This window comes from Pseudonaja textilis, chromosome Z, assembly GCF_049901715.1.
Source record: "Pseudonaja textilis isolate UNSWEBS1 chromosome Z, rPseTex1.2, whole genome shotgun sequence".
NCBI classification, from domain to species: domain Eukaryota; kingdom Metazoa; phylum Chordata; class Lepidosauria; order Squamata; family Elapidae; genus Pseudonaja; species Pseudonaja textilis.
In genome coordinates, this window is record NC_142008.1 from 130,241,351 (window position 1) to 130,257,468 (window position 16,118).

Genomic DNA, 16,118 nt, shown 5'->3' on the forward strand with positions numbered 1-16,118 from the left:
ATGATGTTATCTAGCTGACTGATAAAATGCCTGCAAGCGAACAACCAAATTCATAGTATAAAGAACTCAAAAAGTGTTCATTTTCAAGATTTAAACAATGAAATGGAAGAACACTGCCTTAGTAGGAGAAAGCTACCTTCTCCCCACCCAATGCAAATCTCAATATTAAAATGAGTCTCCAAGATACGTGGTATGGGAATAAACAGACGATACAAACAGTCATCTCACAATCTTTCTCCAGTTTTATTTTCTGCTTCATACTTTCTCAAACTTTCACAGTGCTTCTCCCGAAGCAATTCCCGCATTGCTAAATTTGGTTCACAGATGCTTCTCTTTACCATCTTGGAATTTTTGGTCTCTGTAGTATTTGCTGCTTTTGTTACTGATGAAAAGGAGGAAGCTTGTGCCTCACTTAGCTTCTTGTTCCTTTGCCCACTGTTCAGGAGTCAGTGTTCTCTGCTCAAAGGCATGAATAAGCTTCAGTTCTTCAGATAAGAGTTCATTGACCAGTCTTAAGGAAGGCAAGACAAAAAAAAGAGAAGGAATACAATTGGGACATGGCAAATGGAAATCAGGAAGAACAAATGCATTCCACCCCCATATCTTTACACCTGAATTGCTAATTGTTTCAAGAATACATTGCAATTAGTTTAGTTCACACAAGATGCCAAGCCAAACAGGCAAAGCTCACTTTGGCCTAATGCATCTTCTGCCTGCATTGGAGAAGCCCCTTAGCTAATAATGCATTTCTCCTAGTTCCAAGCTTTTTTTTTTTCAAATTTAAATTCAACCTCTAAGATGCATAATAAAAATAGATGGATGTTAAAAAAACAACTTTGCATATTTGGCTTAACCATAATTTAATTAATCATCATGATTTATTGAATTCATATGCCCCTTCCTCCAAAATAAACTCCATTATGATTTTGCAAGTAGTTCTCTACTTGCAACCACTTGTTTGGCAGCCATGTGAAGTAACAATGGCACTGAAAAGTGACTTACAACAGTCTTTGGACCATCGCAGCATTCCCACAATTACATGATCAAAATTTGCGTGCTTGACAATTGGCATGCATTTATGATGGTTGCAGCATCCTCGGTTCATATGATGAACATTTTTTAAAAAAAATTTTATTCTTCATATGATGAACACTTTTGACCTTCCCAAATAACTTCCAACAAGCAAAGTCAATGGGAGAAATTGGATTCAATTAACAAGCGTGTTATTCGCTTAAAAATTGCAGTAATTTGCCCCATTTCCAGAAAGATTTCTAAGAACGAATCTGCTCATAAATTTAAAAGCAATGCTAATAGTTTCTGAAGCTTAAAAAAGGAGAAAGGATGGAAGTGCACTTCCATCTCTCAGGAGGAGCTCAGCTGATGGCTTGGCAGGTTCATCCAGAGTTCCTTTTACAGAAAAATCTGCTTTACTAAATGTGCCCATTAGAAAGAAGAGCCAAACAGGACTTCTCAGTTAAGTGAGACTGAAGCTGTGTGTCAAGTGCAAAAAATCAGAAATTGTAACATAATTTTAGCATAACATAGATTTATTCAAGCCTCTACACAGGAATCTGGTCAACTAAAGTTCAGCACTTAACAACTGGTGACAGATAAGAGTCAAAGAAATTCAAGAGGGCTGGGACTTAAAGCACTTGTGGGAAAGCAAGAACTCTAAACTGATGACGTGCTTAACTCTGCCCCCAGCTCTGCCTGCTCTTCCCCTACACTGTGATGTTTCAGTTTATTTCAACAGACGTAATATTTTAAAAGAAACAATGTTAGTTAAAACAATGCTTTACCCAAACTGGTAGAGGGGTACATTTCTCCCACTTAGCCACAGCTGAGAACCCTCTAAATCAGGAATATCCAACCCTTGGGCCATGGACTTGTATCAGTCCATGGGCCTGTTAAGAACTGGGCTGCACAAAAGACAGGCGAGCAAGTGTATACGCAGGATCTAGGTTGCGCACCAAACCATACCCCTCCCCCAACGGTCCGTAGAAAAATTGGCTTCCCCAAAACCAGTCCCTGGTACCAGAAAAGTTGGGGACTGCTGCTCTATATGGTGGGAGACATAAATAAATCATACATGTTTCCTTTTGGCATTAGTAATAAATAGAAATGATACCATTCTGGTTATATGAAGAGCTAGTCCTTGCTTAATATTCAATGAGTATTCGAAGTAAGATGGTGCTGAATGAATGGCATTTATGACCAGTCTTCGTAGTTAAGGCAGTCCCAGTATCCTTGCAGTCGTGTGACCAAAATTCGGGGGCTTGGCAGCCTGCCTGCATTTACCACTGCAGTGCGAGCTTCAGCTCCACCTACCTGCCTATTCTGTACCCCTTCTCTGCCCTTCTGACCACTTTACTTCACTCCATCACTCTGGACTCTCCTCAGCAAGGCGGAGGACAGCGTGGCTGGGTCATCAAAAGGGCAGAGATGGGAGGAGGGGTGATAAGTGAGTGGAGGCAAGCATGACTGGGCAGGAAAAGCATGAAGTCCTCACTTAATGACAGATGGTCCTGGCCTAACAACCGCAACCAGGGGGTGCGGTCACACTAAAATTTACTCAATAACAAAAATTCTGGTCCTGGAGAGGGCGGAGCTTGCATCGCAGCGGTACAGCATGCCATCTTTAAGCTCTAAGATCGCTGCTGATATCTCCATTGCAGGACGGTCTCAAAGGACCTAAACTGTCCTGTAGAGACGGTGACAGAGGAGGGCACATCCTGTTGATCCCAGGGACATCGCAAAGTCCCTGGTAGATCCAGGAGAAGCCCTTTTTTCCCCACGGTGGAGAGGCAGCTATTAAAGCTGTTGAAGCTGGGACAGCTCCGGAACGGAAGAAAGCTGGAAAGAAAGTGTGTCAGTTTGGTAAGATAATTTTCTACTTATTTTTTCTGGAGAGAACATTCCTAAAAGACTAAAAATTAAATTTAGAAAGTGAAGATAAAAGTGTTTAAGCTTAAGCAGATTAAGCCCAAATTAAACCTGAAGGTTTTTTTTCTTCTTATTGGAACTTTGGCTTTTGTTAAAACTTTTTCAACTTTTCAACTAGACTGGTCTTTCCTTTTTAATTTTCCTTTCAAAATAACTCTTTGAAAAGTTTTTTTCTCTTGTTTTTTCTTTTAGTAATTTTAGATTTTTTAAAAAAAATTTATTCCTGATTTTAATATTAGAGGGAAGGGAAAGGGAAATAAGTGAGCACTGCCACCTGGAGGCTTGGAGACATTGTTTTCCTTTCTTGTTGATACATTTGGTGTTACATTCAAGGACTCTGTGCTTATTGAAAAGATAGTGGGAAGAGCATGTAGATTGTTTATGCAGGTGCTCTTCTGTGGAACTACTGATAGACGGAGTCTGGATTTGAAATTGAAGAAAGAAGATTGAAGTGACCTGAAAAAGAGAACTGAAATTTTGTTTTTGATTTAGTAAAGAGCCTCGAACATATAGTGGCAGTGCTTTGCTTATTGACAGAATTGCATTTTCTCTTTCCTTTTTTTCTATCCCCCATCCCCTCCAGTTGGATTTTATACTTGGACTTGAGTCCTTGATGCAAGAATAAGACTACTTCCCCCCCCTTCGTTTTTACCTTTTAGCAAGGAATATACAGATATCTGTCTTTTAAATTTTTCCTATTTTTTTTAAATTTTTCCTCCTTTTCCATTTTATATTTTTTTTCTTTTTTTCCTTTTTTCCTACATACTTGGAACCAATTGGATTAAGGTATTCAAGTGCCTGAAGATTTTTTCCTTCCTTTTTTATTTTTATCTTTTGCTTTTTATATTACCATTATTTAGGTTTTATTTTTTTTAACTGGAGTGGCAATTGGCTGCTCTTGCTTTTTCTTTTTCAATTTTTCTATTGTACTCTTAAGATGAGCAGAAAAATACCAGCTTCAGCTTCTTCAACCCTGACTTCTTCTTCCTCACCATCTGGAGGACAACGATCAATACAGGTGATGTCACAACAAGAGAAGGAGAAAGAAGGACACCAAATGATTATGCAAGGAATTCAAAAGATACAAGTAAAAACAGATAATATTGAAAGAGAACGGAGAATATTGAGCAAAGAACTGAAAAGACAGATGAGAAAATTGAAAATATTCAACAGATAATGATGCAATATGAGGACAGAATCAAGAAAATTGAAGAACAAGATGTACAAAGAGATAAGAAGATTGAGATATGGAGATCCGATTGAGTGAAGTGAAAGAGAGGATGTAGTGCGCAGATCTCTCGCAATCATTACCATGGGAAATTGATAGATCAGAATTCTATCTAGATTTCAAAATATAGAAAAAAGGGTAAAACCTTGCTGAAATGATGACGACAGAACCCGCAGAAGGCATTGAGGTAACTCAAAGAGAAGATGATGGATGAAATGGACTGAGGTTTTTCGTGTTTCAAGATATGCGACGCAGGAAATAAACTGCCAATGAAGTTTATAACAGACTTTACTAAGAAAATAATTAAATCACAAATCACTGCAGTAGATGGCAGAGGAGAAAAACACTAGCGAAAGATAAAGAAATAGTGGTATCAAACAGGTAGTAGAGAGCGAGTGAGATAAGAAGAGACATTATTTTTGACCAAAGAGTTACTTAAGAGAGAAACAATATGGATGGTTGTTACCTGAAGTGTCCTATGTTTACTCAGGAACCAAAGACATAGAATTGATACAGTGGAAAAAGCTTGTTATTCCATCTGGTATCTAGAGAAGGAGGAAGATAGTAAAGGCAAGGATGTCAATAATTGAATTTCAAGAGGAATGTACAGTAGTACTGAAAAAGAAGAAGGAGCCTGAGGGTAGATGTACCCAGAGAACAACAAGAACCAAGATCACTGCAGAGCAACAAACCTTCTTTAGTCTAGCTTAAATGATGAGAAAAACTGATTACAATTATTATAAATGTGAATTTATAACAAAAATATAGTATTTCAAAGAATTAGATGAAATTAAAAATTTGATATAATCTGCCCACAAGAAGTATATATTGAAAAAACATTAGTTATTGAACAACAAAAATTAACAAAATTAAAAAGAGAGGAGGGTCAGAAATAAGAGAGAATCCCACATACAAACATTAGACCATCCGCAAGGACAAATATATGGCTAGATGACAGAAGATTTTGAGGCCGACATAACTTACAAAAATCCAAAGACACCTTTAATAGCAATTTACTGCCCAAAATGATAATCCAGAAGATTTTTTACAGGAAATTCACATACAGAAATAATCGAACTGGATTGATGCTAATATTCGTCTGATGGGAGATTTTAATGAATAAAAAGACAAATTGATTGGATTAAAACAGCAAAAAGACAAGAAAACTAGAAAGACACGCAAAACTCTTTGAATCTAGTGATGAGATAAAACTTAAAAGATGTATGAGAGAGAGAAATGCAGAAATAAACAATATACCTTTTATTCAAATAGACATGCATCATGGTTCAGAATTGATATGATATGGAGTATCAACAGAATTGCTTTTAATATACAAGACACTGAAATAGAAGCGTACTTGGGCAGATCGCAACCACTAATAACTTGTGTTGAAAGGACAAAAAAGGAGATCTAGATGGACCTTAAATAATACTATATTAAAGGAAAAAAAGACTTTAAACAGAAAATTGAGAAAGAATTGATCTTTCTTTAAAGAAAATACAAAAAGAGGATGAGACTTCATTACAGAACCTCTGGGACATGATGAAGGCTATACAAGAGGTTTGATAATGGACTATACAAAGAAAAGCTATAAAAACAGAAAAATCCTCTAAAAATATTGAAGATGACTACGAAGTTGGAAAAGAACACAGAAATGTTCCAAAAGGACATTAAAACTTAAATGGACATAACTAACACAAATGAGGCTAATGGAAAAGAAGAAATAAAAACACAAAAATTAAAATGTTGGACAGAATGAACTATTTTGAAAACGAAACAAACCAGGTAGATGGACTAGCATATATAAATTGAGAAAGGAAAGAGACTTGAGTAGAATAAACCAATTGATAAACTAACAAGGTGTGAATGCATGGAAATGAGAAGAAAAAAATTATCTTAAGATTACGTTGGAAAACTGCTACCATCAAGAGAAATGTCTAGGAAGAAAGAATCCAACAATACTTACAGGAAGCCAAATTTGTCTCAGATAACTGAGAAGATATTTAACAATGTTAGGAAAGTAATAACCAATGATGAACCAAAGCTTTCAAAGCAAACATTAGAAAGCACCAGTCCGGACGGTTTGCCAGTGAATTTAAGATATTCAGGAAACAATGAATCTTCAATTATTAGAAATTATAGAAGAAGGTGATAAAGAAAGAGAATATCCTAACTACAGTCAGAGGTTAATCCGCATTTTCTACCAAGGAAGGCACAGACCCAGCAGTTTAAAAACAACAGACCTATATCACCATTAAGTTCCAGATTATAAAAATTTTTAGCTTCTTTTGAAGCAGAAAGACTGAAAAGATACTTAAACAATTTTATTTATCCTGATCATCGGATTTCCAGCTCAAGAGGCAGATTAAAGATAATATGAACAATTTTAGGTACACTGGAATACTATGAGGCACATCCTGAAAACAAATGGTTTGAGTGTGTCGAGGCATCAAAGCCCTTTGCATAATGTGAATTACGCTCATGCTGCCATAATTGACCAAAATTGGGCTTTTAAAAATTTACTCGCAATCAGGCACCACTGGCAAACTAAATTACAAATGTAAGGTATATAATGAGAGTTAACAGATTTTATAGATATAAGTAAAGGGACTCCGAGAAGTGGTTGTCCACTGTCACCTGTTCAGTTTAGCATACGAAGTAGTGAATAGAACATCAGGGAAGAAAAGAAATAAAGGAATGAAAATTCAAAAAGAGTATACGGCAATTAAGCTTTTGCAGATGACCTGGTATTTATATTAGAGATCCAATGGAGTCTGGCACCAAAACTAGATAGCAGATAGAAGAAGCAGGTTTGAAAATCAAAGATAAACAAAGGTTTTAGCAAAGAACATGTTAGCAAGACTTAAAGAAAGAATTGGAGGGTGTCGATCGTCAGCTAACAAGGTTAAGTATTTAGATACATATAATACCAAGATGTGATACACTTAAAGAGGACAATTATCTTAAACTTAAACAAATAGAGAGCATAGATTTGATAAAATGGAAAATTATAATTATCACTGATTGGGAGAATATCATAATTGAGATGAATGTGGCTGCCTTTGAATTCTTATACTGATTCCAGACAATTCCAATCAGATTAGGAAAGAATTTTTGAATATTTAAATATGAAAAGCAAAAATACATTTAGCAGGGGAAGAAAGCAAGAATAAAACTTAAATTGTTACAAGATGCAAGAATAAGAGCATTTGCTTTTGCCCAATTGGAAATTATACTACCAAGCAATGAGTCGACTGGGAAGGAGTGATAACACTAGAATACTAGACTTTGAATTTAGATGACATCTGTTGTTGGATGGCCCCAGTATAAGGGAAATTAAAACCCAGGGTTTTTAGAAGATTATTATATTTGAGAAGTATTATTCGCTTTAAACTGGGAGAAGATAAAAAGCAATATTATTTAAATTTACTGTTGGTTATTTATTATTAGCTTTTTTCCTATCCAATAATATATAAAAGAATAAATAAGTGAGGATATGGTGAGATATTGATCGAAAAGATGAATCTCAATCTAGGCAACAAGAACAAGGTGTAAAATGTGAATTTGTTTTCATATCATTGCAAACACAATCTAGATTTGATAAAGATACAGTTAAAGAAGTTCCATTGGGGATGTTGACTGATTTAAGATAAATTTTGACAGGTACTGATGAAAAAGCACAAAAAAAACTTGATGGACATTTCTATGAGTTTAGTGTAGAGGACAGTAAAAGAAACAATGACTGTGGGGAAAACGATATGGGATCGATTACATATAAATGGAATTGTATAAGATGTTTTACAGGTGGCACTTACCCCAAAGAGAGGAATTGAGAGGATGTTCAAGAATAAATCGGATAAATGGAAATGTCATCAGATACCTGGTCTACAGCTGTAAGTTGGACATGCTTGATGCAAAAAGATATTGACTATAATCCACACATGATGACAAAACAACAAAGGAAACACTTTACAAGAAAGGTTTGATAATGGACTATACAATGGACTAACAAGGAAAAGAAATATAAAACAGAAAAAAATCCTTAAAATATTGGAAGATGACTACAAGAAGTTGGAAAAGAACTACAGAAATTTCCACCAAAAAGGACATTAAAATTAAAATGGACATAACTAAGCATAAAATGAGGCTAATGGAAAAAGAAGAAATAGCACAAAAAATTAAAAATGCTAAGCAGAACTATTTTGAAAATGCAAACAAACCAGGTAGATGGCTAGCATATAAATTGAGAAAGGAAAGAGACTTGAGAAGAATAAATCAATTGATAAACGAACAAGGTAATGTATGCTATGGAAATGTGGAGAAGAAAAAAATTATTCAAGATTACTATGGAAAACTGTACCATCAAGAGAATGTTCAGGAAGAAAGAATTCAACAATACTTACAGGAAGCAAATTTGCCCCAGATACTCAAAGATATTGAAACAATGTTAGAAAGTAATATAACAATGATGGAATTAACAGAAGCTTTAAAAAAGCAAAACATTAGGAAAGCACCAGGTCCGGACGGTTTGCCAGTGGAATTTTATAAGACATTCCAGGAAACACTGAATCTTCACTTATTAGAAATTATGAATGAAGTTATGACAAAGAAGAGAATATCCGAAACATGGTCAGAGGCATACATCACACTTGTACCGAAGGAGGACACAGACCCATAGCAAGTTAAAAATTACAGACCTATATCACTATTAAATTCAGATTATAAAATTTTTGCTTCAGTTTTGGCAGAAAGACTGAAAAGATACTTAAACAATTTTATTTATCCTGATCAAAATGGATTTCTGCCGAAGAGGCAGATTAAAGATAATATGAGAATAATTTTAGGTACACTGGAATACTATGAGGCACATCCTGAAAAACAAATGGCTCTGATGTTTATAGATGCACAAAAAGCCTTTGATAATGTGAATTGGCGTTTCATGCTGTTACAATTGGACCAAATGGGCTTTGGTAAAAAATTTACTCAAGCAATCAAAACGATATATCATAAACAAATTGCAAAGGTTATGATAAATGGAGAGTTAACAGACTTTATAGATATAAGAAAAGGGACCTGACAAGGCTGTCCACTGTCACCTCTGTTGTTTGTGTTAACACTGGAAGTGGTGAATAGGAACATCAGGGAAGAAAAAGAAATAAAAGGAATGAAAATTAAAAAAGAAGAGTATAAATTACAAGCTTTTGCAGATGACCTGGTATTTATATTAGAGGATCCATTGGAGTCTGCGCCTAAACTGATAGAAAAGGTAGAAGAGTATGGGAAAGTAGCAGGTTTGAAAATAAATAAAGATAAAACAAAGGTTTTAGCAAAGAACATGTTAGTAAGACGAAAGAAAGAATTGGAGGAAGTTTGGGGGATCCAGGTCACAAACAAGGTTAAGTATTTAGGGATACATATAACACCAAGATGTAGCACACTTAAAGAGGACAATTATCTTAAACTTAAACAACAGATAGCGACAGATTTGATAAAATGGGAAAATTTACAATTATCACTGATTGGGAGAATATCTACAATTGAGATGAATGTATTGCCTAGAATCTTATACTTATTCCAGACAATTCCAATCAGATTAGGGAAAGAATTTTTGAATATTTAAACAAAATAGTGCTAAAATACATTTAGCAGGGGAAGAAAGCAAGAATAAAACTTAAATTGTTACAAGATGCAAGAATAAGAGCATTTGCTTTGCCCAATTGGAAATTATACTACCAAGCAATGAGTCTGATGTGGGTAAAGGAGTGGATAACACTAAGGAATACTAGACTTTTGAATTTAGAAGCACATGACCTGCTGTTAGGGTGGCATGCCTTCCTCTGGTATAAGGGAACTAAAACCCAGGGGTATTTTAGAAGACATTATATTTGAGAAGTATTGTTTCTAAACTGGGAGAAGATAAAAAAGCAATATTATTTAAAAATTCCACTATGGTTATTTACTATTGAAGCTTTTTCCTATCCAATAATATATAAAAAGGAACAAACAGTTAGATATGGTGAGATATTGAATGAAAAGGATGAACTTAAATCTATGCAAGCATTGGAAGAACAAGGTGTAAAAATGAATTGGTTTTCATATTTGCAAATACAATCTAGATTTGATAAAGATGTTAAGCAGAAGGTATCTATGATAAGTTGACTGATTTAGATAAAATTTTGACAGGTACTGATGAAAAAGTAATAAAAAAACTTTATGGACATTTGCTAGAGTTTAAAGTAGAGGAAGAACAAGTAAAAGAAACAATGATTGTGGGGGGGAAAAATTTCGGATATGGGATCGATTTACATAAATGGCAAAAATTGTGGTCTCGAAATTATAAAATGACGTCAACTGTATATAAAGAAAATTTGTATAAGATGTTTTACAGGTGGCACTTACCCCCAAAGAGAATTGTGAGGATGTTCAAGAATAAATCGGATAAATGTTGGAAATGTCATCAGATACCTGGTTCATATTACCTCATGTGTTGGACATGCTTGGATGCAAAAAGATATTGGACTATAATCCACACATGGTTGGAAAAAATGACAAAACAACAAATAGACTTTAAACCTGATATATTTTTATTGGGAATTATACCAGAAATATATTGTAAAGAATTGAAATATTTGATTGTAAATGTTTTAACAGCGGCTAGAATTGTATTTGCTAAGAATCTGAAAAATGAAAAAATACCTATGCAGGAAGAAATTATTAAGAAAATCATGGACTGTGCCAAAATGAGTAAATTGACATTTCAAATTAGTGAACAAGAAGATAAACAATTTTATATGATATGGGATTTATTTTATCAATGGTTAGATAAAAAGACATGGTAAAGAAATAGATTAGTAAGCCTTACAATAAAAGTTAATATTGATAAAGAATACAATATAAAATATATAACCATTGGATGAATGTATAAGATTAAATCATAATGAAAATTAGTATATCTTGTATAAAATGATGGAAAAATAGTCAAATGAATGTTTAATAATTGATATTATATAAGCACAAGCTAGACTGATAAGGTGAGAATTTATATAACTTGTGAGTAATGGTAATAAAAGGATAGCAGAAAAGATTGTAACCAACCAACCACACCGTATGTATATAATTGAAAGAGGGCTTTATGTTTGTCGTAAAAAATAAAAACTTTGTAAAAAAAAGAAAGAAATTCTGGTCCCAATTAGGATTATTAAGCAAGACCTACCTGTAGTTTTTTCTTAACGAACCCAATTGGGATGGGCAATTCTGTTGCTAAGTGATGCAGTCATTAAGCAAGACAGCACATGACCACAATTTATCACCTCACTTCTGCTGCAATTGTTAAATGAGATGACTGTCACTTGCAAATTTACCTTGGCTGTCAGAATCCAGGTGTGAAATGCTCAAAATGGAGATCACGTGACCACAGAACACTGGGACACTTGTAAATGCACACCGGTTGTAAAGTGCTCAAATCTTGATCACATGATCATGGGGACACTGCAACAGCTAGAGGTGTATTTTCAATCACATTGTAATGTTGAATGGTACCTAAACAGGCCTGTTGCTGAGCAGGGACTACTTGTAAATTCAAATACATGCTGCTCAAAAAAATAAAGGGAAAACAAAAATAAGATATCCCAGATCTGAATGAATGAAATATTCTTATTAAATACGTTATTCATTACATAGTTGAATGTGCTAACAACAAAATCACACAAAAATTATCAATGGAAATCAAATTTAGCAACCCATGGAGGTCTAGATTTATAGTTACTCTCAAAATTAAAGTGGAAAAAAACACTACAGGCTGATCCAACTTTGATGTAATGTCCTTAAAACAAGTCAAAATGAGGTTCAGTAGTGTGTGTGGCTTCCATGTGCCTGTATGACCTCCCTACAATGCCTGGGCATGCTCCTGATGAGGTGGAGGATGGTCTCCTGAGGGATCTCCTCCCACACTTGGACTAAAGCATCCCACAACTCCTGGACAGCCTGTGGTGCAACATAGTGTTGGCGGATGGAGCGAGACATGATGTCCCATATGTGCTCAATTGGACTCAGGTCTGGGGAACGGGCGGACCAGTCCATAGCATCAATGCCTTCACCTTGCAGGAACTGCTGACACACTCTAGCCACAAGAGGTCTAGCATTGTTGTGCATTAGGAGGAACCCAGGGCCAAACGCACCAGCATATGGTCTCACAAGGGGTTTGAGGATCTCATCTCGGTACCTAATGGCAGTCAGGCTACCTCTGGCGAGCACATGGAGGGCTGTGCGGCCCCCTAAAGAAATGCTACCCCACACCATTACTGACCCACTGCCAAACCGGTCATGCTGGAGGATGTTGCAGGCAGCAGAACGTTCTCCACGGCGTCTCCAGACCCTGTCACGTCTGTCACATGTGCTCAGTGTGAACCTGCTTTCATCTGTGAAGAGCACAGGGAGTCAGTGGTGAATTTGCCAATCTTGGTGTTCTCTGGCAAATGCCAAACGCCCTGCATGGTGTTGGGCTGTAAGCACAACCTCCACCTGTGGACGTTGGGCCCTCATACCACCCTCATGGAGTCTGTTTCTGACTGTTTGAGTAGCAACATGCATATTTGTGGCCTGCTGGAGGTCATTTTGCAGGGCTCTGGCAGTGCTCCTCCTGTCCCTCCTTGCACAAAGGTGGAGGTAGCGGTCCTAATCCTGGGTTGTTGCCCTCCTATGGCCTCCTCCACATCTCCTGATGTACTGGCCTGTCTCCTGGTAGCGCCTCCATGCTCTGGACACTACGCTGACAGACACAGCAAACCTTCTTGCCACACCTCACATTGATGTGCCATCCTGGATGAACTGCACTGAGCCACTTGTGTGGGTTGTAAACTCCGTCTCATGCTACCACTAGAGTGAAAGCACCGCCAGCATTCAAAAGTGACCAAACCACCAGCCAGAAAGCATAGGAACTGAGAAGTGGTCTGTGGTCACCACCTGCAGAACCACTCCTTTATTGGAGATGTCTTGCTAAATGCCTCTGCTTTCCACCTGTTATCTATTCCATTTGCACAACAGCATGTGAAATTGATTGTCAGTCAGTGTTGCTACCTAAGTGGACAGTTTGATTTCACAGAAGTGTGATTGACTTGGAGTTACATTGTGTTGTTTAAGTGTTCCCTTTATTTTTTTGAGCAGTGTATAATTCATTTTCTTCACACAACTATACCATAATTTTGCATTTCTTTGGATGTTCAACTATTTTTTCCTTATACCGTTAATAATGTAATAGAAAATGACGCAGATAAATTGTTCATTTGTTATTAAAATATTTGGAGGGATTCAAATAAAAAAGGATGTCATAGAAAAGCTGTGAAGTAGCCTGAATACAATTTTGAGGTACTAATATGTAATGTTGATCTCTCATATTCATATGAGATTAAGGTAGCATTTAAAATTAACACATCATATTAAAAAACAACTTTTGTATGATCTATGCTTGGAAAAAACTCCACAATTTTAAATGCCCACTTTATTTTGAATAGTGATTTAATTTATGCTATAGGTTCAATACATTTCTATTTCTAAACTGGATCTATACATCTAAAAGAATAATGAAAATATGAGAAAGTATTTAATAAATAAACTCCATTAAACTTTATTAAATAAACTTAATAAAGAAGAAAGGGCATATCTATGTATAGAGAGCATTTATTTTGCTGGATAGCCTAAATCAGTGATTACCTCACAGAACCATTGCTGTTGTAAGATCAAATGGAGGAAGTTAACATTATCTACTCTATTCTGAGCAATCTGGGGGAAGGGGGGGATTAAAAATTAAGGATAGATTAAACCAATAGAGGAGCAAAAGAAAAAAAGGAAGGTGACAGAGGAATCAAGAAAACATGGAAAATAAGTATAAAGAATGCCTGATTTTTGTGGTCCTTATTTCCTAACATTGTAAAGTTTTGGAACACTATTAAGATAATTCCAACCATTAAGAAAATAAAAGACTGTTCAGTCCTTCTGTAAGTTAGCTCTTCTTACACTTACTTACCGGTGTCGTTGTAACAGTGCTTTTCCTCGGAAAAATGGAGAAACGACCAAAACTTTGAAGCTTGTAGCACAGCGCCCAGGGGTAGTATCTTCTACCTCCTTAAAGTGAATAAAATAAAGAAATTATATTGATATACTATTTAGAATAGGGTTGTCAAACTCCTAGCCCGTGGGCCGGATGTGTCATGTGCTGGCCACGCCCAAGCCCTGTTTAGCGAAAGGGAAAAGTCCCAATACATCATGGGATGTTGCCGTGATGTGAGTTTGACACCTTTTATTTAGAACAGGGGTCAGCAACCCGTGGCTCCGGAGCCACATGTGGCTCTTCATCCCTGTGCTGCGGCTCCGTCTCTCAAAATATGCATCACAACTACCAATGTGTGACATACGCCGGCACATGATTTATTGACCTTTTGGGCCCCCCGATAAGCTAACCATGGATAAATTCAAGAAAAGAAGTTTCAGAATAGAATCTTTAATTCAACTATATATGCTAGTTTTGTGGCCGCTCAGGAAATAGTCAGGCACGGGAAGGGTTTCCCGTGTTTTCTTTTCTGTGGGAAACAGGTCCAAATGGGTCTTTGAGTGATTAAGGTTGCCAACTCCTGATTTAGAACATAACAATACATTTACATTACAATACAATACCTGCATACAATTTATTTATTCCAAACAGATAATGGGAAGAAAACTTTGAAAGGAGATGTTAAAAAGCATATGGAAAGGCAGTTTTTTGCCAGGAAATTACAGGGAATAAAAATGCAAAGAAACTCAGAAAAGAATGCATTAGATTAACATAATACTATTAGAAAATGAAATGTGCACCAAATAAGCTTAATAAAAAGGAAAAACAGTCTCAAAAGAAATCAAAATTTAGGATAAAAATATCCATAACATCATAATCTTAGATATGCCTATTTAAAAGCAATCTCCCACTGAATTTAATAAAGATTACTGAATACTTAAATGTATCCTAAGGATCAAATTGCGCTGAATTTCTGTATCAACAGTGAGAACAGATCTGCAAATAGGCTGCTGTCATTTTGGCCTGGCCTAATTTTATAGGCTGCTCAGCATCTATTATTTCTCTTTCTTTCATCTTCATTCTTGTGTTGAAAGTATGTTGTTATTCCTGGCCTAGGAAGACATTTTTAAATTAGTTGGTATGACGGCAGCCTATTAAAACAACAAACACATTCATACTCCAGCAAAAAGCAAGATTTGGAGCTTAAGCTTAATAATGCAAAACCGATATGGAGAATAAAACAAAATGCCAATTACTTCTGAAAAAGGGAAATTTTAAAGCCATCTCTCCTCATCCTGGTGTGCTCTAAAGACTATGCTCGCTGGGGATAATGGAAAGCCCATTCTGAAAACACCAAGTCATGAAAACTGGTTTATCCTATCAGAGAAGGAGGAATATCCTGTAGCCATTCAGTGGAAGAATTGTTTTTATAAAAGAAAGAGAGGAATGTTTGCATTTTTCAGCAGAACGTAGATTTTAAAGCAGCCCGTAACTTTAAGCAACAATAGCACACTATGAATAACGGAGACGAAAACTAGCTGAAAAATGATTAAGGGGGGTACTTGAAAAAGCAACGTTGCAAAGGAGCAAGCAAAGGTCGCTACATCCTTCAGAGGGGTTTTTAAGTCAAACTTTAGAGGTGCCAACCACTCAAACCGAGCCCTTTGAACTGCCAGCTTTCGGGCAGTGAATGGGAAGCTATCCCATTTACCACGTGCTCAGCCTCAAGTCCCTGAAGCAGCCTCTCCCGCAAGGCCTCCGCGCTGAGAACTCTGGACGGCTCCATCCTTCCCCGAAAAGCCTCCCCGAATGCAAGAGAACCCAGAAGCCAAGCCTTTCATTTCCGCCTCTGGGGGACGTCACGTCCTCCTCGTTGCTGTCTGTAACTCATGTGGCCAATCA

General features: G+C 36.4%; 1 protein-coding gene across 1 annotated transcript; it reads right to left on the reverse strand.

Annotated features, from left to right (window-relative positions):
* Positions 1-224: 224 nt before the first annotated feature.
* LOC113443545 (bolA-like protein 2) lies at positions 225-16,082 on the reverse strand. The gene is made up of 3 exons (XM_026711841.2): positions 15,928-16,082; positions 14,193-14,290; positions 225-511 (listed from the first exon to the last, which is right to left on the reverse strand). Exons 1-3 carry the CDS (start codon positions 16,000-16,002, stop codon positions 409-411), a joined length of 276 nt encoding a protein of 91 aa, XP_026567626.1. The 5' UTR covers positions 16,003-16,082; the 3' UTR covers positions 225-408.
* Positions 16,083-16,118: the final 36 nt, after the last annotated feature.